This window comes from Melospiza melodia, chromosome Z (genome assembly GCF_035770615.1).
Source record: "Melospiza melodia melodia isolate bMelMel2 chromosome Z, bMelMel2.pri, whole genome shotgun sequence".
Lineage (NCBI taxonomy): Eukaryota > Metazoa > Chordata > Aves > Passeriformes > Passerellidae > Melospiza > Melospiza melodia.
Genome location: NC_086226.1, coordinates 71,923,180 through 71,948,527, shown reverse-complemented (window position 1 = coordinate 71,948,527; position 25,348 = coordinate 71,923,180). Strand labels below are relative to the sequence as shown.

General features: G+C 39.1%; 1 protein-coding gene across 3 annotated transcripts in view; it reads right to left on the bottom strand.

The window, feature by feature from the left end:
• Positions 1–489: 489 nt before the first annotated feature.
• ZNF608 (zinc finger protein 608) overlaps positions 490–25,348 on the bottom strand; it is an 85,137-nt gene continuing 60,278 nt past the window's right edge. For 2 of the 3 annotated variants that reach the window (XM_063180024.1, XM_063180023.1), the window contains exons 4-10: positions 11,763–11,850; positions 8,837–11,288; positions 6,663–7,080; positions 5,947–6,119; positions 4,895–5,048; positions 3,566–3,647; positions 490–2,596 (exon numbers count right to left, since the gene is read on the bottom strand). In XM_063180024.1, the coding sequence (XP_063036094.1) occupies positions 2,590–2,596; positions 3,566–3,647; positions 4,895–5,048; positions 5,947–6,119; positions 6,663–7,080; positions 8,837–11,288; positions 11,763–11,850 (3,374 nt within the window). In that variant the 3' untranslated portion in view covers positions 490–2,589. Of the gene's footprint in view, positions 2,597–3,561; positions 3,648–4,894; positions 5,049–5,946; positions 6,120–6,662; positions 7,081–8,836; positions 11,289–11,762; positions 11,851–25,348 lie in introns of those variants that run through there. The other variant, XM_063180025.1, reaches the window with a different exon arrangement.

The window sequence follows — 25,348 nt, the reverse complement described above, 5'->3', positions numbered from 1 at the left end:
CTTGTATTACTGCTTCAGTTTGCCCTTCCTTTGGATGCTCACACAGTGGTGGATGACCCTGGCAGCTGCACATCAGTGCTCAGATGTGTGGGTGAGCACCCTTTGGGGAGTGCTGAACCAGAGAGTGACACTCACTGTGGCACAGCCTTTAGGGAGGTCAGCATGTTAAACCAGTGTTAAACCAAAAAGAGGGATATGAAGCCAGATGGAAGACATAATAGTCTTAAATGGAGGAAGACAATATATGGCAAGAGATGTTAGCCACTCTTACAGACTTCAAGGATACAGTAAAACTATAACGTTAACTGTAATTTTAACTGTTGCTTACCCTGTATCAATCAGAGTAATTAATTCCAGTTACTTATGACACTCAAACCACACTAAAAATCACCCATAGTGTGAATTTATAACGTCTACTTTACTGTGGTAGCATTAATTGTTTAGGCGGAAAAAAACAAAAGTCAGTGGTATGTTTCAACACAAAAGCCATCTGAGCCTTTACTATAGAAGTAATAAGGCATTTATTATTTCAAGAGCCCTGCATTCACAATATCCCCTTTTTCAAAGAAAACACCCCTTCCTTCCCATTTTTTTATGAGGCTAACTTGTAGTATGTCACCACTGTGAGACTTCTGAATGTGTTCAGAACAAGACAATAATAGTAAGCCACAGATGAATGATGTGTAGTAAAAATCAATAAACCTTATAACTATTCACTAAGGGAACTGATTTTATGCCTATAAAAATAAAACAATTATAGCAATATTAATGGCAGATTCATCATAGTAATATAAAAGTCCAAGTGTGCTTGTCTGTTGGGAATCTTTAATTCATCCTTCTGTACTAAGTATTCACAAGGTAGAAGAAACGGAACCAACTCCAAGAACAATCTTTAACTTGCAGTAATTTACCCTGTCAAAAAAAAACCCAACAAACACAAAACAAAAACAACCAGTAAAACTTTAAAAAACAGTTTTGACAATCAATGTAACTGGGATATGCAGAAAAAGAAAAAAATTAAAGCCTCAAAAACCTGACCAGTAAATTTGATTTTTTTCACATCACGATTAGTGATTTCATGTTACTGTGTACTGTATTAACTGCATTGTAACAAAGCAGGTGGTATAGCCACATAAAATATTTATCTTGTGGTAATGCAGGTTAGACACAGCAAAGGATTTTTTTTTTACTTGACAGGTTCTCTGTTTTTAGGAATCTATTAATTTTTTGGAGGAAGGGCAATACAGGTATAATAGGAATAAATTTACCTATAATTTATAGCATACAGAGCTGCTCTAAAACAGGTATTAGAGACTTCAGTTCCACTAATACCATCCAAAGTGTTACCATGGGCCTTTTTTGCGCCTATCAGGGTCAACAGAAAGAGGTCCATCTGCCATCTGGCTTGGACCCTGCATTGCCCGCTGGGAGAGGACACTGGCACAGGCCCAGCAGGAGCACAACTAGGAGCTGTGCCATTGCTGCACCCTCTGCTATCTACAGCTATGACACATCTTTCAAAGTGGCTCAAGAACACCCAGAAATAAAAATTAAAAAAAAAATTAAAAAAAAAATTAAAAATCAAAGTTTTTTCATTATTCTGATTGCCAAATTATTTAAGGCAAGTAAAAAAATGAAAGCATTTGATATAGGTTTTACATAAAATAAACTAGGTTACAGCATAAAACAAGTAAACAGGTAATGGCATTAAAGTCTCTCCTCTAAATCTGGGTAATTGTAAACATTAAAAAAAAGACTGCAGGACTATTCAAGTAATAGAACAATCACAGATGTCTTCTCATATGCAGGCTATTAGGTTATCTGCCATTCAAGATTATCAAAAAAGACATTTCATTATTCACAGATGCTCATTATCTCCATTTAAAATCTATACATTATATACAACACAGTTTTTGTGGTACTAGAATCCCCATGCCTTCCAAAGGTATATTTTTCACAATACACAATTACAATGAAACAGTGAGTACAGTAACATTTTACACTGATGCATCTTAATAGGAACCACCAAATAGACATCTACATTGTACCAAAGTGTCATCACAGTTAGCCTCTCTGAGAGCTTGTGGGAAATACCAGAAGGGTATGCAAGGTTCAGGCACACTGATACATAACATTATTTATTTACAATTGGAAAGGAAAAAAGAGAGAAGAAAAAGGAAAGGAAGAAGAGGAAGAAGAAGAAGGAGAGAAAAGGAAACAAACAGCCTTTTGCGGTTAACGCCTTCTAACCATGACAAGTACATATCTCCATTTAGTGTGTGGTTCGCAACTTAGCAGCAGACCCTGTGTGCGAGCCTTGGTACTGATACAAAAAAAGTAAAGAATATATATATATTTTTATATATATATGTATATATATATATACGCATATATATATATATATAAAAACAGAAGTCTAATTACAGCAACATTTGTTACTCTGTGATAAAATCTGCAATTTACAAAAATGAAATGACTGGTTTTTGCCTGCCATTAAGGCATTTCAAATTAACACCATGGAACTGATGTCTGTAATAAAGCGCTTCCTCATGTGATCCAGTCACATGACAATGTTCATCCCCAAATTCATCATTCTCTGAAAAGAGAAAAAAGAAGGTTTTAGTAAGCAGAATCCTTTCCTCACGCTTTTTCTTCTGCACCTTGAATGCATCATAAAATGAAATCTGTACAAGTATTCTAAAACCCAAGAAGAAAAGACAGCAAGCCCTGTCCTCTTCCCTCCCCTGCCAGAAAAACAACATCCTGAGAAGTAACCTGTGTCAGGATTTTTTTTCTGTGTTCTGGTTCCCTATCATCCATCAGCTCTTCCAGGGCTACAGACATTTCTTACTCAAATAATTATAGCTAGTGGTAGCCTGTTTTAGCATCAGCTTTCAGACAGACACCCGTAACATGGAACTTCATGGTTCTATTTGATACATTAAACTCTGAGTCTTAACGTGGTGGCAGTGAATGAAACCCTAATGTTAAAAGATGCTTTGGAATTTTCACTTGATATGGAACCATCATAATACAGTAGCTTTCCTCTTGACAACCTAGTAAATAACTGAGAGGCTTTCAGGCATTTAAATGATGACATGGGTGTGCAACTTAAATACAAAACCATCTCTAATGGGCTCCCAAACAAAACTCCCTAAAAGCAAGAGCAGCAAGCCAGGCAGCCTTGCAGAATAGATAAAATCCTAAGTTCTTCTGGTCATGCATGGAACCAATTGAACATTAATTTTAAACTCATTTTATTAAAAATTTGGATCTTATATTTCACAATCTCTTGTTTTATCTTAATACCAGTGCTTAAAACACACTCTATGGAAAATCTCAGAAGACAGACTACTTGTTCTGACCTATGTTATGATTAAAGAACACAACTAAGGACAAAATGTCATTCTAAGGAGAACAAAACTGCAATTAATCCAAAGTACCAAGTTTTTCCTCAACTTTAAAAACTTGTGTCATACAAGGAAACGCACACCAGCAGGCTAAAAAAAATCTGTGATTACTTTCTCCTCTCTATGTTACAATATATAATTTATTGGCTATTTACCTTCTTTGTGCAGGAAACATACCAGATGCAGATGCCTGTGCAGCCACCTGCTGAGTGGCAACAAGGGCAGCAGAGGTCAATCCTGCAAGAAAGAAGAAACAAAGGAATGTTGATGTACCTCTGGTTTTAATGGATTTTTGTGGTCAGAGTAACGGTAGGAAGGATCTCTAAGGCAAACAACCAGAAAATGTAGGGGGGTTATCACTACATAAATAACAAATATTGCAGGCAACACTGTTAACACAATCTGCCCAGGATGATCAATATACCTTTCTGTAATAAAGTGAACTGTCTTTGATAGATATTCTACAAGAAATTACAGCATTTCTACTTACTGCATTCCTTTCCAAACACTGCACTGCATGATGCTAAGTGGGTTGTATGAGAGCTCATGAATAGGAAGCTCAGTAGAAATAATAGGTATCAGGAAACAACAAGAATCAAAAGTCACAGTGAATTACAGAAACGACATGCCAGCTGCTCAGGATACAATACTTTCATAATAACTTACCATTTTTACAGTTTTGCTACTGAACAAGCATAATGCATCCCAAAAGGCATATGGAATCACTGAATCACACTGAGAAATGTCAAGACTTTTACACAGGAAAAATAAATGCTGAGACACAAGTCAATGGAAAGAAGAAATGTCATTTAGCCACCAGTTGTGGTAGCACATATTTTGCTGCATGGGAGGAAACCTCCTTTTAATTCAGCTAGAGTCCACGGTTAGAGAAAAAAATATTCAAAGACGGGTATAAAACCTAGGGAGAATAAATTGTATCTCACTGTGCTGCTTTTTCCCTGACTGCAACTTTGTGCACGGCATTTGCCAAAATACAAAGAGTCCTCTTTCAAACAGTCAAATTATAACAAGCACAAACCCTTGTGACTGGAATGCCTTGTACATAAAATATGTTCAGTATAAAAAGCTTTTGTCTTTGCCACACTTCCTCCATTGCTTACACAACCCTAATTATACAAAAAGGAGGTTGTTTGGTTTGGATATTTTACTGCCTTTCAGCCAGTTAATGTCAGTTTGCAGGAGGAATCAAAACATTCATGTGGATGACAGCCTAACTGGTACATCTTTAATAATGCTCTGACACCCAGTTTTGGAAACAAAACTTGGTATTTCTCAGACATGAAGGTATTAATCTATTGCTAGTACTTGCTGTGAATTTTCAAGCCTTCCCCCTAAACGTAAAGCACATCTGTTCTAACAGCGCGATCTCTATTCAAAATGCTTCATGTAGGCATAATTTCCAGCGTCAAGGCAACAATTCCATGAGGCAAGCTAATCCCACCCATTGACAATTTTCTGCTCACCTTGAAATGGGTCATACTGTCCAGGTATAAGGGGGTAGCCCATTCCAACGTGGGTGTGGTGGTGAGTGTGGAGGTGCCGCTGGCTGAAAGGAGAATGGCGGTCTCGCTCCCTCTCTGCTTCCCGCTCACGCTCAGCTGGTGATTTTTCCACAGGCTAGTAACAGAAAGTGAAAGAAAACTGACATGAGAACTTTAAAAGGGATGAAATCACAATAAAACCATGTTACTACCTGTCAAAAACTTTTTGTATACAAATGACACGTTTTCTGAAGCAGTACCTCTACTGGAGTATTTGCACTTGATTCTAATCTCAAGCTAATCTTTCTGGATAATGGAAGATTTCCCAAGGCAGAAGATTTTGAGGCAACACACTGCATCTTGAAGACACCATGGTGACTTCTAGTTTTGGGCTCCCTGAAGCTCAGCTGGCTTGCCAATGCCTGAACAACGTGGGTGAGCCGCTGCAAATGCTCACTGTTCTAAAGCTCTCTGGGGATCAAGTCTGACTGAATAGCAGAAAAACTACTTTTAGAAAATACAATGAGAGCCAGTGACTTGCTCACAATTAAAACCAGCAACAACTTATCTGAAAGTGAAATAACAGTAATTGTTCCAACTTTGTAAATCTCATTTGTAAATCTTCAGAAATTGGGGACGGTAATCAGCTACTCGGAAGATGTGAATTCTTGGCAAATACAAGGAGGGGATATTATCAAATCCTATAGCCCAACTTCTCATTTCATTATGTTTCTGAACAAGAGGTTCCTGTTTAACTGCAAAAATCTGTGCACCAGAAGGTATCTCTGAATCTGTATTTCTATATTAGTCTATTCAAGACAGGAAACCTCAGCACAGAACTGTGTTAGATGTGTTACTTCCAGTTTATGCCACAGAAGCATTCTGACTATAAACTGCTTTTATTATAAGCTGTACTATAAAGAAGAATCATGCACTCATAGCTTGATGCCAGATTGTGTGCTTCCTGCAGTTATGTTCCTCCTCTACCCCTTCCTGTATGTGACACTCTCCAGTAAGAACAGACAAAGCCTTACAACAGGTGACTTGCTGCGATACTGGTTGGCATGCTGCTGGAGCAAATCCAGTGCTTTGGACTCAGTGGTTGATTTTGCATTGATGCTCGGGCTGGTATTGACCTTTTCTGCCTCTTCTCTCCCTGACATCTTCCCATAAACTGGATAATGAAATCCTGGAGAGAGATAGGCCCCTGCGGGTAAACAATAAATACCACATCAAGTTACTGTTTTTACATTTTGATTAAATCAAGGTAGGAGGAGACAATATCAGAACTGACAATTACGTCAAAAGTAGATCACATGACTACCAAATGGCACGACTGCTCTTCAATTTCATCACCTAATTTGCCCTGATGAATGGAGGTTATAAAGAGGGTTGAGTTGATAACCATTTCAGACATTTATGGGTCCTATTTAAGTAAAAGGAATAGTAACTATAATGGTTCTGACAGTAAGTGCTTAGAATATTTTTATAGGCAATAAACTATCTGTCAGTCTAACAGCAACAGCAGACTGTCAAGTGTTGAGAAACTTGAGAGTTCATAAAAGGAACATCTTGTATTAAACCAGTTTCATCTACAGAACATTCCCCAGTGGAAGTACAAGCAACACAACGTCATCCATGAAGCTTCTAATTTAGCCTAGCTACTAACAGAAATATTAAAATGCAGACTTTACTGAACCTGAGGATGCAAATCTTAACTAGCACACAAGGCAGGTTTTGGAATACATACCAGGATAGCTGTGCATTAGGACAGGAGAGACTGCGCGATAGGCCGGATGGTTGGGATCGTACATCTGCGGATACGAGTAAGCATGCAAGTACTGGATGTATGACTGATGCTGACTCATTGGTGAGGAAACTGCTACTCTAGCACCCCGAGAGTCCTTCCAATTTACAGGAGTCTTTTGATCATCGTTTTTTATCTTGCTCTCATCCACTGATTGAGAATCAGAACGCTTGACCTCTTTGGGCTCCTCTTTAATGCTTGCTAATGAGACAGGAAGGTTAGGCAGGGAACTTTCCTTGTTAGGTGTTTTTCTAGGGCTGTCTTCTTTTAACTTTTTCTCACGATCAAGTTCTTCTGATTTTTGCTGATCAAGGTATTTGGGCTGATAGACATAATGATGCCATGTTCGTGAATCTGGATCCTAATAAAGAGGAGAAAAAAATTGTTCTGAACTTAGATGTAGAACTAAGTTTGTTATTGGTATTTCCCACATTTTGGTTAATGTATTTTTAATACCATATCCCCATTACATGGAGGAGAGGTTTGCTTGCCACAGAGTGCCTTGAGCTCAAACCAATATTCCCATGAAGGAGCAAGAGTCTATTATCAAAATTTAATTCAATTGCTTCATCTTATATCCTTCTTCATGCCTTTAACTAGTTTAATCATGAAATACATGTGCAATGTAATGAAGTTCTGAGACTATGTTATTCATAACACATTTTAATTAAAGCCCACAGAGAGACTTTTCCCACTAGAGAGCAAAAAGTATCTGTGAACCACAAAATTAGAGCTGGCTAATGATATGCCAGAGTACTTAGAATACCTGGAACAATGCTCATGAAAAGCTGATCTAGCTGGCAAGATTCTAATGCTACCTCTGGTAATACAAACATCCAGGAATCAGTGGAAGTCAAACATTAAAGCAGACTTTTTCAGCTGACAATCTTATTTTAAGTTTGTAAAGTTACAGATACGCAGGTATTTATTGGATCAGGATCACATGATTTAAAGAACATATACTGGCCATTGTAAATACTTTTAAAAATAATGTATTACACAGACCAGTTTATAAACATGTTACAGAACTGGAGAGGGGAGATCTTCACAATGCTACACCAAATCGCTACGGAGAAGTAACAGGAAGACTTCTTTTTCTTGTACAGGATATGCAAGAGCTAATTGTCAACATTTTCTCCAACTGACAGACATTTATGGCACATGGCACAGAAATATAAGCACACAACTAAACGCTTGGACAGTCTGGTTCAAATAATCACTTGAATCAGCAGAAATCTTCTCCTACTTAGGGCTGTACCATCCCACTTCCTTTAGAGCTCTCTACTCCCACTCCCCTGATCCCACTGTACATTGAAAGACAGCCTGTAAGGGTGAAGTCTGGGATGTACCATACACCAGAACATGAAAGTATGAAGAATTGAGGCTCTAGTTCAGAGCACGGAGACAGTTGCATTGCCTCAAATGAAGGCAATGTGACATCTACGAGGGTCAGCATGAAGCCCCTGGATAAAATTCTGGTCCCACTGAAGTCAATTGCAAAACTATCACTGACTTCAATGGGGAGAGGATTTCATCCATTGTGTAGGTCTGTAGGGGCTTGAGGTTGGTTGAGGAGAGAAGGGGAACTTAACTGCTTCAGAAAGGTCACCTTGGGTTAAGATAAAGAGCTATGCTTTAAGGCAACTCTTCAAAGAACCAGCTCACCCATCTTTAGTAAATGCCAACTGTTATTTAACAAAAAAAAGAAATACTTCAAACCATGTTTCAATCTGCTTTAAGTCCTCTCACAATGAAAGCTGCTTATTTTGCTTGAAATTTCTTATTTCTAAACTAAGCAAACTGCTTACCATTTACATCTAAAAGAGAAATCTAATTCTACTTTATTCATGCATATAATTTAAAATAGTCTGTTCAGGTCATAAGCCTGTGCTCTGTCACCACCTTACTAGACTTTTTAATTGTATTTTTTTTTTGTTCTTTTCAAACAGCTCAACTAGAAGGCTTATTGGTCTATTCACAGACTACAATAAAATCCAGCATGAAAAAATGATGGTGGAGCTTATATGGCTGCAGAGGTAGAAGAATGTAGCAGAAAGTAAATCTCATGTCTTAAAAGATAAACCAAGACACTCTTGTTCCATTTCCTGTGATCTCACCTGTTTAAATCTTGTGGTTGGATCTACTCCTGTTTGCTTCATTGAATCCATAACAGATTTCATCTCCACAGCCTCCTTTATAAGCTGGTGGTTTTCCATTTGTTTGGCTTTGAAAGTGTCCGACTGAAGCTGCTGCTGGTGATTGGAAAGGATCTGTGATTTGCTTGTCTCCTCACCTTTGTTAGGAACTGATGACCCTATTTTAGTGTTATTTTTGCTGGACTCTGGAGTTGAAGGGGCCTTTGAAATAGTGGCAGATGGAATATTCTTCTGCTTGTTGTCATCCTTCCCAATCTCTTTCAAGGGGGGGTCATTCTTCCTTTCACAGTCCCTCCCACTTTGTGCCATTTTCTGTTCTGCTAGTCTCTGGTCCTCATAGTATTTTTCATACTGCTGCCTGTAAGCAGGGTTGGAGGCCATTAAGGACTTTTGGTCCATATAGAGCCCATAGGCATACTGTCCATAATAAAGTGACTGAGCAAGTGCAGGGTGTCTTTGAGTTATTACTGACTGATGTTGCGGCTGCAAATTAGAGGAAGTGCTTTCGCTTTTCTTGGCATCTGACGATTCTGCCTTCTCTTTCTTTTCAGCCTCTTCCTCAGTCTCTTTTTTAATCTTCAGCCCCTGTGGGGTACCGCTGTTCCCAGCTGCTGGGGCACTGACCTGTCCAGAGTGCAAGTAACTTGGGGAATAGTAAGGATCGTAGCCATGGTAATAGGGAGAATGAGACTCTTTCCCTTGAGCTGATTGTGCTGTGGTCGAAGAATGTCCTTTTACAACACCATCTTTATTAGAAATAATATCTGACGGAGAGCTGGCCTTTGACCTCATGCCCTCTGACCTGCTGTCAGAGCCACCATCATCAGCTGCATCAGAAATATCTGAGTAAGCAGGGCTGTTGGTTTTAGCAGCCGTGCTGTCTGCGCCATTCTGTGTCAACACGTGCAGTGGGGCCATAGCAGATTGTCCATTCACCAAAGTGCTGCATTCCATCCTGGAGGCACTCCCTATGGAAGGGCTGGGCGCATTGTCTGTGAATGTGTAAACTTTATCAGCTTCAGCCTTAATACTTGCCATCCTGCTCTCTTGAGATTCTGACAGTCCATTAGGTAGCACTTCGTTCTTGTTGAGATGGTCCTTTAAAAAATGTCCAGATAAGTCTTTTCCAGACCCTTTTGAGTCCTCCAGCTTCCCCAGCTTAGAATCCATCTTAGGGCTGCCCGTCTCTTTGCTTTCTTTGTCCTTCAGCTTTCGCTTCTCCTTTTTCTTTTTGTCTTTGAGTGATGTGAGAGCTGGGTTTACAGTGCTTGGCTCTCCCATAATTGTGGGCTTTGGTTGAATGGGTTTCAGTGGAGGGCTCTTTGGTGTAGCCTGAACAATAGTAGTTGTTAGAGAGGGCAGTCCTGGTATTGTCCCTGTAGTGGTGGTTGTAAAGGCTGTAGTAGGTATAGCTATTAACTGGGGAGGAGTTGGTGCTGGTGCTGGCGCAATGGGCCTGGCCGTTTTCAGCTTGGAAAGGTTTTTATCCACTTTGCAATTGTTTGATTTCTTGCCTTTATCACCTAAACTCTTCTTGTCAATTAATCCTTCAGCCTCCAATTTCGGCATTTCAGTTTGCAAATTGCCATCTGCTACTGAGCAATTATCCAGTGTGGCTGCCATGTTAGAAATTACTGGAAGGCTGTTCAATTCACTGTTCAGACCCTTCTTTTTGCCAGAATTCTTGCCAGTTTTGGAACTGATAACTGAACCAGGGCCATTGCTGGTCAGTTCCCTCTTTCCCTTGGGGGTCCCTGGGGTAGCAATGGAGGAAGGAGATGTCGGTGCTTTTAGTGGATCAAAGCCTGGCAAATTTGTGCTTTGCTCGCTGCATTCAAGTGCCACATTACTCAGTGCTTCCTCACAGTCTGAAATTTTGTCTTCACTGTCAGGCTCAAACTCCAGTTTGTTTTCTGGGTCTAAGTGTGCATGAGCCTGATGGTAACGTAATCCATTAATGTGCTTGTACTTCTTGTTGCAGTTGGGGTGAGGACAGTCAATCAGCACTGGGGAAGAGCAGCCTTGGTCCAAAAAAGCAGTTTCGGGTTTCCCCTGTGGGGTGGTGGGAGTGCTTCTAGAATTAGTACGAATGCGTTTTCCAGACTTATTGTCCTCTGAACTGGAGTTCAAATCCAGCTCCATAGGAGGCTTAGTTTTCCTCTTGTTTGTGGACGAGGGGCTGGCTTTGACTTCATCCATGGCGCAGTTTGGGGGTGTTCTGCGCCCACTTGAGTTAAGGCTGCCCCTCCTCCCCTTCCCATTGGCACCACCTCGATTTTTACTCTGAAGTCCTCGGGACTCTGCGAAACTCGCGTCGTTCCCGGGTACAGCCGCAGCTGCAGCCGACCTCGCCCGCTTTCCCCTGCCCCGTCCTCCACGCATTTCCAGGTCACTTGTTGGCGATTCACAAAACCTGTACAAACAATAGATTCCATCAGCAGGAGCCATCAACTGAAAAAATAACAACCACCGCCATGTCCCGTAAGAGAACCTTCACACATGTTAAAGGAAAGATGTCCTTCTGACAAGTGAGAATGTTACAGTGTCAAAGGCAAAGTCATTAAAAAAAAGACAAAAATGGTAAGGACATATCCACCTGGTGAGAACAGTGGAGCAAAACATTTTCCTAACTTAAAGAAATGCATTTTGAAATTAACTGCTCTCTGACTGAATCCCATGTATTTCCTCTACCCTCTCAAAAATGCAAAAGTAAAATAAAGAAGAGCTTCCACCCCACGTTTCACTCTGGAAGACAGAACTACTCAATTCACTCGTGCATGCTTTCAATTATAACCAGTTGTGCTTTATTGATCTCTGTATGGTCTCTTGCCTGAGACTGAGGGTTAAAATGCAGCAGAGGAAAAATAGACTCAGAAGGTTTGCCTACCTCGGAGGGGCCCAGTCATGCTTTGTGCAGTCCAACAGTGTTCCCACATAAGTCTTGTTCCTCCATGTAACATTTACTACCAGGACACCTGTCAGTGAGCAAAAAATAAAGTATTATCACACATAAGAACAATAACTGGGAGAGGCTTTTTGTTTTGCTCTTTTATCTATTTTTTTTTCTTTTTCCTGTTCTTTCCTTGCAAAGTAAGACATTTACTCTCATTTGCTTTCAAACACTCTGGTCTATATTGTTCCTCTTTTCTGGTTTCAGTGACCTCAAGTTAAAACCCACAGGAAAGACTGCAAATGACAAAGAACAAGAATTAGTGCACCTATGTGTGTGTGTGCAAGACAGCTTGCCTGTGTGACGGTGTGTGTGTAATCAAGATACAGCTGACAGAAGGAAATGGGTTTTGCCATGTCCTGCTGTAAAACAGCAACACTCACCTCTTAATTTTGCTATTATTGCACATAATTGCTTTCACTTGGCAGCCAGCCAGCGTAAACTAAGCGCCAGTTACAGTGTTTAAATCAGAAGGTGACTGAGAAGAATAATCTGCTTTGCTTTGAACAATATGATAATGATGCTTCTATTTACTTGAAATTACTCATATCCAAACACACAAACATATAGATGTATGCACTGCAAGTCTTGTTCAGCAGATATGGCTCAAAAAATGTATTATTTGCCTTGCTTTTGCTTCTGTGGAAAGTGAGAGACTAGATATGAAACTTCAACCATACCACAGTTAAGGTAGGAGTAATTGCAATATATATTTATATAGGAAAAGGGATCCTTCAAAAACCTACTGTAATTTAATTGCTTTTCCACTTATGACTTTTATTAAATGCAAATTTGCCTGCCTAAAGCAGAATTCTAATTTCGTTTTATTTGAATTATCCCTGTAAAATTTGTGAATGATAAGGTTATTGTAAGTAACAAGAGAATAAATGTAGGGGATGTCATTCAAATGTTTTCAGGTTGCCCTCAAACGCTCTTCACATAATTTATCATCATGTTTATGGACTAGCCAGCATAATGACCCCTTTAATTCATTAACTGCCACAGATAAACAGAAGGTAGTATTATTGAGCCAGACATCTCTTCTCATTAGAACACACACTGAAATAAGAAATACATTTTATCTAACAAAGAAAGGCACAGTACAAAATGTTCCAAATTTATGAGAGGCGTGAAGACACCAACTCGCAGCTGACAGCCTTGTTTTTCCTCTGCACTTCCCTTATTCTATCTGCGGCATCTCTGTAATAGAAATGATTATGGCATTGTGCCAGAATGTTTCCAGCCCATCTTTTGCTTTGTCTTACCAGTGCAATTTCTAATTTTGCAATGAAACCTTCCTCTCTGCTGCTCTGAGGCGAAGTTAACACACAAGCAGCAGCTTATTTCCTCAGGGGTCTTTTAGCAGCAGGGAAATATTTTAAATGTTGTTAGCAGAGGTACCAAGGAAGAAGGGATTTCCTTGAAAATTCTCTGTAACAGATTTGAAATTTATCCCCCATATGGTTTTTCACTGCAATTAGGCAACTCTAGAATTTTGCGCACTGGAATGAACTGGTCTGAAGCATGAAAGACAAACTGCACTTCCAGCCAGTGTCAGTCAGGTCCTAGAGAGACCATGGTGAAGATGTTTAGGACAGACTTGGTGTGGCACTTAGTCCCATGGTCTACTTGACAGGGTGATGTTGGGTCATAGGTTGGACTCGATGATCTCAGACATCCTTCCAAGCCTAACTGATTCTGTGATTCTGTGATCAGGGTTAAAAGGCCATGCTGTATTTTTATGACCTATGCAAACTAAGCAAAGGCTGCAAAGACGCCAAGGCTGCTTTATGTTGCCCCTTGCTTAGGCATGGAGGCAGCCAGGAAGTGCTGGAGTCCAGGGAGGAGGAGGAGGAAGAGGAGAACAACACAGTACATCCAAGAGGAAATATCTGTTGGTAGAAACGGGGTTTCTTACAATGAACAGCTCTATGTTCCCACTTGCCATTCACAGTCTAGAGAAAAGAGATTGTACAGGTGTTTCTCTGGCAGCCTTGATGCCTTTCTTCCACTATAACAGCTTGTCATCTGTGACTCTGTAAGGCTCCAAGTGAAAATCTTGAGTATTTTCCACTGGTAAACTGTATTATGGCAGGCAACCCATCTATCTGCAAGCAGCACATTTGATCCCTCAACCCCACGTACCAGCATTTGTCCAGTCTCCTAAAAATACCAAGCAAAGAGAGCTCTCTGACATCCCATGGAGTATTACTGAAGAACTAACTTTGTCCTTTATTCTTCCCCAGCTAGTTAATTTTTATCCTTTTTTTAAAAAGTAATTGTTACTTTGTGGGGATTTTTTGAGTTACTGTATACCTTCATGGCCTCTTTCTTTCAGCCATGCATGAACCAGTCTCTCCACAGATTATTATTTTTTTAGGGGGATGGTTGGTTTGTTTTGTTTTGGGTTTTTTGGGGGGGATGTCTTAATAAAGGTTTAGTCTCACCTATCTTCCTTGATATTTGTAATCTTGCCTATCTCTATGTGCACTTTATTAATTTATTTATGTACCAGACCTAGGGATAGTTTTTTACCTATTGACAGAAAAGAGGGCAAGGTAGAAGGCACAGAATAGTGAAAATAATAAAAGCCCCTGAAATCAATACATATTTCAATAATTCTATGAAGACATTTAAATGACCTTCCCATGTAAGAAAGTCAGTATTTCAAAAGCAAACACAAGTAAGCTCCTCCCTTAAATCTGCTACATATAGCATGTCATTAAATTTGTTAGGCTTAGCAAAGGTCCTGTGCAAGTAGGAGAGAATATTAATCTCCATGTTGTGTTAGCTGTGGCAAGGAATACATTTTCTTTCCTTAATGGACAGCACATTGCTCAGCCACACAAAAGACTCCACAGAACTGGCAGGGAAGGTAACTCGTTTACTCTTCTAAGATTACCACAGAAATGGGTGAGGAGAATATAAGTAACATGGGAGGTAGGGATCTAAGGAAATGTGTAACTGGGAGAGGCTTACTAGGACAAAGCACCGGAACATGAAAATGGAGATGACTGAGCTAGTGATCCACACAATGTACTTGATGCAGTGCTGAAGAGAAAGGATTATTCTTCTAAATCAGGGTGTGCTGTTTGTCCTGGCACAGCATTCAAGCTCAAAGCAAGAAGCTCTGCTGAGCCTGCTGTGTCCCAGGGGCTGAGCAGTGCCTGGCTCACTCCCAGCATCACCTCTGAGTACACTGGCCATGCACCCAGGGATGCAGCAGCCCCTCTCTGGGTCATTCCAGCTCCTCTCTGTGCACCTGTGTGCCCACGTACCCCCTTCCTCTTGTGAAGGAACACACCACACACAGGACCAAACCTCTTGAGGGCTGTGCCAAATCATAAGAAGTTCCTGTAATGAGACTTCCTATCACATCAGACAACATATAATGTAGCAATAACCTATTTAACATTGCCTGAACAAAAGAGAAAATGCAAAGACAGTCTAAGGAACCCACAGGTTTCATACTGTCTGAAACAAGAGATGCATTTTCACCTTATAAAAAGCCCAAGAGGCTAAACTTTTTAAAATACCTTACTGAAGAATGGGGGAAAAAATCAGGTGCTTGTAATGAAATGTACCTGAGGATATTTGGACTCTCTGAGATTCTAATTCAGGAGGAAACTAAGCCAAATATCTAATTCTGTTCCTGTGAGGTTAGATCAAAAACCAGTGAATATATACCACACACACAAATGCTTCTTTGAGAAACTAGGGGTGTCATCTTAAAGAGTTTGACCAGTTACTAGAACACAGTTCACAAGAGTTGAATGTAGCAAAGAAAAACTTATCTCTCCAAAATATATAATATATAAATTTATTAGTTTAATTTGGTTGATCATTCCATTTGCAAACTATATAACTATTCACGGTTACAGTATATCCGAAATTAACAATACTTTCTGCAGCCTTCCGTGTCATGTGTCCTACATTAAAGCAAAAAAAGAATATGAGAATTAAATGTTCTGAAGTTACCACCCATGCTACTCTTTATCATTAAAGACTAAACACAGTGAGTACAGAATGTTTTATGTGTGGGAATTACAAAATGGTGTTATAATGTAAAAAAATGGGGTAATATTACCCAGAAGTTTTAGAGTTCACCTACTGTAGTTTTTCTGCCAAAATCCATTATTAGGCAAGGCACAATCATATCCAAAAGCATTAATGTATGACAATGGCACACCCAGGATGTCATCTGCTGCCCACCACCGTCAATAGAAGCTCCTCCTTTAACATCAAATGTTGTCAGCCTTTTAGGAACCAGACAAGATTTTGTATTTTGCTGTTTTCCTTCACAGTATGTGTACCATTATGAGATCTTTTTCTTTACTCATCATAATCATAACCACAACGTTAATGGCAAAAATTTTCAGGCAGGAAAAACTAATGCATGCCTATAGGAATACAAAGCCATTTTACATAAGTGCTTCTGACAGGTAACATACAAAATAACTCTGACAATTTTTACTTGAATTTTCTTATGGAATGAAAAGTCACATGTCACTAAAGTAGTATGTAAGAATGTAATTTCAGAAATCTACAGCAAAAACCTCACTTTTTATGAGTTCTGTGGATATGATGTATCTTTTCTTCCCCTGTCCCTTCTTCTGCTTTTCAGTGACTGCCTAACAAAGGCCAGAACCAAAACTTGCTATTTACTATTAACTATATCTTGTAGAATGAAATATGTCATCACAAGTTGGAAATGAAGTAAATAACCCTGTTGCTAAGAAATGCAGATGTGCTATTTTGACATGTAAACATCAGAATCAAAGGCATTTTCAGTACCAAGTAAGAGTATTGTTCATATGGATTACTCTGGCACTGCAAGTTTAGCAGACACATCTACACTCTTGCAGACATTCCTTCATTTAAAGACAAAAACCCCCTGAAGTACCTAGTCTAAAAAATATATTAATTTCTTTGTTTTCTTGACTCTGTTTTCTGCAATGATCATAAGCCAAGAATGTTTATGTTTGTATCCAAAACTTTGAAAATGAGCTCATGTGATGAGGAATCAAATTATCACATCACTACCTTAAATGCGGGCCCCAGCTTTTTAAAATACTGTCTTTAGAAAACAAACATGTTCAAATTCCAATACAAGTAGGCGCTACTCAATAAATCAGATTGGAAGGCCTGACTTAATTTTTACAGCATAGGCTGCTTTTGTGTTCAGATCCCAGCAAATGCTACAAAATCCTGGTTTAGTCCAAACTGATTATTTCACCAGGGAACTCAGCAGACCAGTTATCTGAGAGGGTAAGCCTTCATTTTTGTAAAAGGAGCTGCTCCCTCTGCTCTTAGTGGACAATCTGGCGGAAAGCATCTGTAAAATTCTGGAGAAACCAGATCTGCACAAAGTCTTTCTGAACACTTCTTTGTTGAAGAATATTTATATGATCTTTCAAAACTAGGAATGATTTGTCTACTTTTCAGTCATCAGAAGTCATGTATATTTAAAAAGTCACATATATTTTAAAAGTCACATAAGTCACTTACCCTTAAACACAAGTGGAAGCCTCTGTTGTCAAAATTCCAAAATTAAGTTCTGCCTACTACCTTTACTATCCTGAGTATCATTTAAAAACAATTTTTCCTGATGCCAGAGAAAGATCTCTAAAGTAGACTACACTTTCCATAATTTTTTAGTAAGAATACTTCTTTAAAAGGTTAATATGATAAATTCTTGTAGCAAAAATCTCTGTGGCATAGTAGTTCTTCAAGGCTGAGATGCAATCCTGGTATAGAGAAGCATCACATCATTACTTGATTACTGTTACAAGTATTACTTGTAACACTACAGCATAATCAATTCCTTGTATCTTCATGATTAGTGAATCCACAAATATGTTTGCAAGTCAAATTTGATTTGCCTCTTGTCCCTGCCATGCCAAGTACAAATAATACAGACATGCCTGGGATAGCCAAACCATGGCATATCTGTCATCAGTGAGTACACCACCCCCACCGATTAAACATGTTTTATTCCACATCTGGCATTGCAATTTTTTTGGTCCCACCTGTATCTATTTGACATCACTCCATAACAATAGCTAAAATATGTGAAATGCAAAAAGCTGAAAGATGAAACTCTATATTCTTAGTATTGTCTCAAGATTTTTTGTTGCCACTGGCTTAGTAAAAGCAGTACAACTCATTTGCCTCATAACCACCATATCCGCCACATCATCATCAATCCCACATCCACATATACACCTGCATTTCAACCGGGCATAAAAAACACAGAACAATTTTTATATTAGACTTGCAATGCAAATGGCTTATTCCTCCCTGATTACTTCCATCCAGAAAGTAATCTAAAATGATCAGTAAACAATCTCCGTATGAAGCCACATCTTATAGACTGAATGCTGATCTGGAAGATGTACAGTTTATATACTACTTTAATCACGCTCTGTCTAGCATGGCACAAGAACTTAACTACATCTACAGCAGGTGCACATGTAACCGGCATCAACACCAGCCAGCCTGAGGATGTAATGATTGTCAGGTGGCCTGGAAATGCAAGACTGGTGGGTTTGCTTTTTTTTGTTTTGGTTTGCTGGTGGGATTTTTTGGGCTTTTTTTTTTTTTTTTTCCCCAAGAGCCCTATTGCAGCACAGAATGTTTGAAAAGTCACTTTAACCACATCCTGTAATCAGACCATCTGGAGCACAGATCTGCAATTAGTCATCCTGGGCACTGGACTTTATCTGAACAAATACTGTACAGCAATGAAGATGAGAAGATTGGATAGCATCAAGGAAAAGAAGCATAATGAAATACTGCTGGTGTAATCATAAACCACTGAGGCGCTTACCAGTGGTGTTAATTCTGCATTCTGTACTTTATGAAAGCATAGCAAGTTTAAAGGTTAGAGGGCTGAGAGGTGAAACTCTGCTATTTTAGTTAATGTTGCCCTGCTGGTGGCTAAAGCTGGACTACAAACTACAGTATCTTCTGCAATAGCCTAACAGAGTAAGATCACATCTGTGTGATTTCCAGTAAGTTCTGAGTAATGACAACCTACATTTCATGGATACTTTATTTGAATGTCATACCCTTTCTTTTCTTTTTATTATGAAGTCATTGGTAAAATAAAGGTAATATTGAAAGTAGGAGCTACCACCTTGGTTTAAAAATAGCCGTTTTATAGAACCTGTTCCCTGGACTGGCAATACATACTCCCATTTGCATTCAAAAAAGAAGCAGCAATTATACAGTGAGGAGTAGCTCTTGGAAACATGGAGCTGGGCCATCAAGCAGACAACTTTTTAATCCCGCCTAATAATTACTGTAATAGATTTTCTTAATCTAGAAGTTTATCCCAGTGCATATAAAAGAATAAACACTCCAATAACTGAAGAAATCCTGTTTCCCCATGAGCCCATGTGCCTAATACACAAAAGAACACAAGCTACTTCCATCACTGTCATGTCTCCCGCATCCTTTGTTCTGAAGCCTCATGGGCTGTATTGATTTGGGAAAATCATTGAACTTCTTGGAAAACTAGACTCTAGCTTATTCACCGCCATCTATTTCTTTCTCATGAAGACAGCTGGTCAATATTCAGTTGAACGGGCAGCTAAAAGAAGCTCTGGTTTAATTTCTTTTTCCTCCCTCCCTAGCAACATTACCCTTTTCCAGCTTTAGTATAAAAAAACCCCATCATGTTAGGAAGACATGTAGCTGAGGTTAGCTGAAATGTCAGTTTCTCTGGACAAGGCTATAACTGAAATGCTGGGGGCAGGTTAGTTCTGGAAGACAGGACAGCATCTAATCTAAGAGCTCATGTCCCTTATTAGTTATAATGATAACTGTTACATTTTTTTTCAGTGCATATATTTCTTCTAAAGCTGGTCTGCCTAACAAATAACCAGTGACCAAGATCTAAATACAAATCAAAAGCCAAAAGAAATATGAATGGTCCTAATCAAATATAAAGCTAAATTTCACACTCATTAAAAGACCAATAAAAGTCTCAAGGAAAACTGGGTAGTACCCCAGAAATACATCAGATTGGGTCCCAAATGGCTTGTTGATTTATCAACGACTACATAGTTCTACTAAAATATGAGCTACTTAGAGTGGTGATTTTGAAAACTATGAAGCCACAGCAACCCACATAATTTTCTCCTGCCAGATTTTTATCAAAGTGATTAGAATTTGGCAGGATTAGGAAAACTTTTGAATAAAATGCTGTTAAACCTCTTGAATGTCAGACCACATGATTGCAGTGTTTACAAGAAAATGTGCAGTTAATGTTATTATAAACTAACCATAGGCTTCTGACCTCTGGAATACAACTAAAGAGCTAGTTTTTGTGCAGCCCTTACCTTTTCTTTGGCCAGAGTAACTGAACAACTTCAATGTTTCACTGCAGCTTGAGAATAAAACTGCAGTCTTTATTTCAGCTGATACTAAAAATGCAGTTTGAAAATAATTTAACATCTGTGTGTTCTGAAGAAAACTGTATCTGTTTCAGAAATAAAGTATTCCATTTCTAGCAGATTCTTTTTTCTTTCTCTTCAGTAATCATAACTGTGATTCACATAGCCTGACACTGAAAAGTGTCACAGTCTCAATTTTAGATGTTCTGTAATCCCCTGAGCTTCCCACTCACTTCTCAAGGAGTGTTATTTCAGCTCCTATGTTGCTGGCCTGTTGAACACATGGACACTCTTCTGACTTCTTGTGGAGCAAAAGAAAAAGAAGCCCCACAATCCACTGCCTTTGCTCATACTCCAGGACCATATGTCACTTGAGATAAGCAACAGAATACGGGGCTTTTCAGCTAATCTGTCACACTCGCTTCCTGCACTTTATATTAATTACAGGAACTCTTCAGCTACTTACTTCTCTCACAAACTCTTTTCTCCCTTAAGAGCAAGTAAATAGCAAAGCAAAACAAGTCTGGAGCATGGTGGAAAGAGCTATTGTTTCAGTACAAGAAGCAGGGCCAAAAAAAGGGAAAACCAAAACAATTTTTTCTCACCCAGATAAGCATTCAGGAGTTCCTTTTAAGAATTATCTGCCTCATTTCCATTCTTCTTCTCAGACACCAGACCACAAAAATACTGTTTTCATCAGCAGACTGTTGAGAAACAGCTGCAGAAATGGGGAAGCTGGTATAAATTTATGTGTGTATGCATGTGTGTGTGTATCTATTAAAAAAAAATCTGACAAAACCCCCAAAACCTCTTAAGGAGCTCAGACATTTTTTTTTCTTCCTGAGGCAAGTATTAGGGCATCTCAGTAGATGTTTGTCTCCCAGCTCTGAACTCTGCCACTGTAGGAATTTGATGAGTAAATCCCAAGCAAGCAACAAATGCCAAAATGCACCTATAAACCTTCAGGTGTCTTTGGTGATTTGTTTCCCAGCACTGTACATCATGATAAAGAGCTGCCAGGTGCAAACACTGGTACAATTATTTATCAAACAGTAGAGTAGCTAATGAAACATAAAGAAATGGAAGACAGAAGAGAGACAATTTATGGAAAATAAACAGCATGAATAAAGAAACAATTCCAATCCCAAACCATGAAAATTCTTCCAAATCTGTAGACTGCAGATACCAGAACTGCAGTCGAGCCAGACAGACAATTCTGCTCAACCTCAAAGAGCTGCTGCTGATCCATGTACCTCACTGGGACTGAGAAGCAGAGCCCCTTATAAATTATGATGCTTTATTTAAAGTCAAAGCATTTATTTGCTTTTGTGCCAGCTTTGGATCCTTTTCATCTCTAGCTTCCAGGCCCAAGAGAGACCACACTCCTGTAGCTCTGCTGGCAGCCAGCTGTGGGCCTCAGTAAATCATAAAGCCTCCTAACAAGCCATTCTTTACAAAGGCCAACTGCAGTTAGTAGACATGATAACTTCTCTATTATTCCACTCACTAGAATTTAAAACAGCAATTTAAAGCAGTGGCTGAAAACATTTAAATCTACTGAACTGCATTTTACATCTTTCTCTCTCTCTCTCTCTCTCTCTCTTTGTATTAAGCTTCACTGATTTCATGAAGATTTCATGTCTTCAGCCTGGGAAAAGGGTAAGTAAACACCTACAACAGACACATCCAAGACAAAGGGGAGGGAAATAAAAACATCTGGGATTTTGTCTGCAGAACTCCCTCAGGTTTTTTTGCAACAGCTAACGGGAGACAAATAACTCTTCTTTCCTTTAGTTTGTGGGACTCACAGGGACACATCCTTTGTATTTGGGGATATAAACTCTGTTCAGGTCTTAATACAGTAATATGTCACAAAGAAACTTCATGGCAAAATACAAAAAGATGAAAGTGTGCAAAATACAAAAAGATAGGCAAGCAGTAGGTGTACACAGGAGTTCTATGAAAACTCCAAGTGTGAATCATAAATTCTTCCTTCTAACTCTTTCCCACTGATGCACCCAAAAGGAATCAGTTTGGCGTGGTGAGGCCCAGCACTCCCATTTTTCCTCTGTATAAAAAAGAGCAAATAAAGAACCTTAAAAATCTGGGGCTCTTCTTCCTACACAATTGCTATGGTTTAGGATTTGGTGTAACCTAATTTTAGGGTCTTTTCTTACTATAGCTAACAGATTATAAACCAAACTATGCTTGAAACTTCACCTTCTAGGTTTGAAAATACGAAACTACATAATTTTTTGCACTTCTTATATCACAAACTAGTTATTTGCTTTGAAAAATAGTAGGCAGTGCTATCCTCCCCATTATGAAATCCTTGCAACTTTGTGGTGGAAAAGATGCCCCCAGCAGTCAGGAGTGTTTCAGTTACACACTTAAGATACCAGTTCAGTTTTGTAAACAAGCCTAATGAACTGTGACTAATAGTGTTCTCCTTGAGCAGAAGTAAGGTAAAAGGGCTTTTGTTAGCATCTACTGAAGTGAAGTAGTAATTTTGCTGGGACAGAACAAAAGTGAACTACTTGTCAGATAACCTATTTCAGTGGTGTCAAAATTCTGCAGAGAAGTTCACCATGATTTTCTTTCCTATGTTTTAAATTATCTTCCAAGTGGGCAAACTAGTAAAGCATCTAGTTCACCAGCTGGCTTTCTCCAGGTGCTTGACAATACTGATGCAATGCAAAGGCAAGCTACCAGCAAAATGAGTACCCACTAGAGATGAGTATACTTGCTGTGAGACTTTCCTTCTCTTATCAGCAACTGGTTCAACAATTTTCCCGTAAGTGTCCTTTGTGCGTGCTGTCCCAGTTTCTCCACTTATTAACAGCAGCCTGGATAGTTTACTCAGGCCTGCCGTGATGTATGTCTCTGCTGCAGCTTCTCTTGGCTTTTTCATGCACTGGAGCTGATCAACCTTTGACCCTCGTAGGTTTAGAAACAAAACCATTTAGACACAGAAGACAGCCCAGTGTTGCATAAAATGTAGGCAAAGACTTAGGACGCTAGGAAACCTAATATAATCAGCTAAAGATTTCTGTTTATTTTGGCATAGTAACATCACATAAAGGATTATCATAGGCATGCTCTCCCTCATCAAAAGTACAACCAGCACAATGACAGAAACATATTTCTACTCTGGGAGATTTTTTTCCCATGTCGCTAAGGGACGGGGGGGAAGGATTGGACTTTCAGACATAACTTAATTATTTCTTTGGTCAGACAAACAGTTTCAAGATAAAGCTTGCTTTACTCCAGAATCTATACACAAATATCTGTATAAATTATTGACTATACTTTGGCCTCATCTGAAATGCTGGCCCCTGAGGCTGATAAGCTCTGACCCCAGGTGACACATCCAGCCCTCTCACAAGAGGCAGGAACATTATTGCTTTGCACTGAGGACTGCAGCCCAAGAGCCAATCAATCAAGCTCCCTGACAGCTTTCACAGCCTCCTCACGTTAGGCCTAAGTCAAACTCCAGGGCTCCTATTGTTCACATTATTCTTTTCTTCCTCTGCTCTGATGAAGTTAGAGCAAGTCCAAGGCTTCAATGAGAAAGAAGGGCTATTATGAGCAGCTCAGATTTTATTGACTCTGAGCTGTACAACAATGGCCCCAAAGCCTTTTTCTTGAAAGCAATATATTACTAATTGCTAATAACCATAGGCAACAAAGATCAGTCCTTAGACTCAGACTTATGTGAAAGAAAGGCTTACCACTGAAAGAGACGGAATTATCATCTTTCCTTAAAAAGAAACATTTTGGAAGGTAATTCTGTGCACACCAAGAAAAATAACCTTTCAGTCACACAGAACTGTCATACATATGTTGTCATGTACCATAATATAGCTTGTGTATTAGAAAACCAGTGACCATAACAGATTTGATTAAAAATACCCCTGGTGGAGTTGTGCCATGCTAACTGTGGACAAATGGATATTTTCTTCTTTAGTCACCCCATAGTATCTCAACATCAATATCACATTGTCCTCAAAATGGAAAAACACTTTCAGAACTAATCATGATGCCATTTTTCCTAGTGTTGTTCCGAGGTCTGAAGACCATTTAAGTGGGACTTCTACATGTGTGATGTGGAAGTACACTGACTTATCTTTGAAAACATTTGTCCTTCATTATTACTCAATTTTAAACAACTCTGTATGATTTCAGCTGCGTGCATAAATCTTAATACCACCAACAGGTGCTGTCGCCACATACACAAAAACCTTTTTCCTATAAGAATTTCAACAATTGCATAACATGATTAGATTTTGCAGTTGGCAAAGTCTTCCTTCTCTTTTTAGGCTGTTTGTGGTGGGTTTTTTTGGTTTTTTTTTTCTTTTTTTGTTTTAGGGGGGTGGTGTGGTGGTAGGACTTTTTAAATTAACTTAGCTGTAGCCTTAGATGATTCTGCCATTTTAACTTCAGGATCATCTTGTATTAAATTACAGACAAGAAACTGGTAGCCATAAGTGAAGAATTATTTACTTTCTTAAATCTGAACACCAGTACTAAGGCAGTGAGGTGTATTTTCAATTAAACTGTTTCCTCCACATATTTTTAGTGCTCTGACTTCACAAGTGCACTGAACTGGTATAAGACCCAGAGAGCTTTCTGGGAAGGTGCTGGCTGAAAGAACAGCAGTTTCCTTCTGCTAAATCCTCTGACACAGCAGCTTGCCTTTTCAGCTGTCATTCAGTCCAATGTGGCTTTTCATACAAAACCAGAGGAGATCAAGTGCAGACTAAAAGCTTGTTTCAAATGAAGGATTCCACTCCCTCCCTGGCTTTCAGCTGAAAGCATATTTACGCCCTGAAGAATGAGAAGAACTCATAATTCACAGTCCATCAAATAGCTTGTTTTCAGATTGTGGTAAAAATGAAGTTTCATAGTTATTTTGGTGGACATCTGAATAAACAGAGCAGTAAGCACTGGTGGTGCTGGAATAGCCCAATAAAAAATAAAAATATAGCGGGCCTTTCAATTTATTTATGTAGACACTGTGGATCAAACAGTCATAGTATTAGTAACTCAAGTTTTTATCTTTACAAATGTTCTTTTATTTCCCATCTTTTAAATAGTACTGACATTAAATTTCTTGTCCCTACA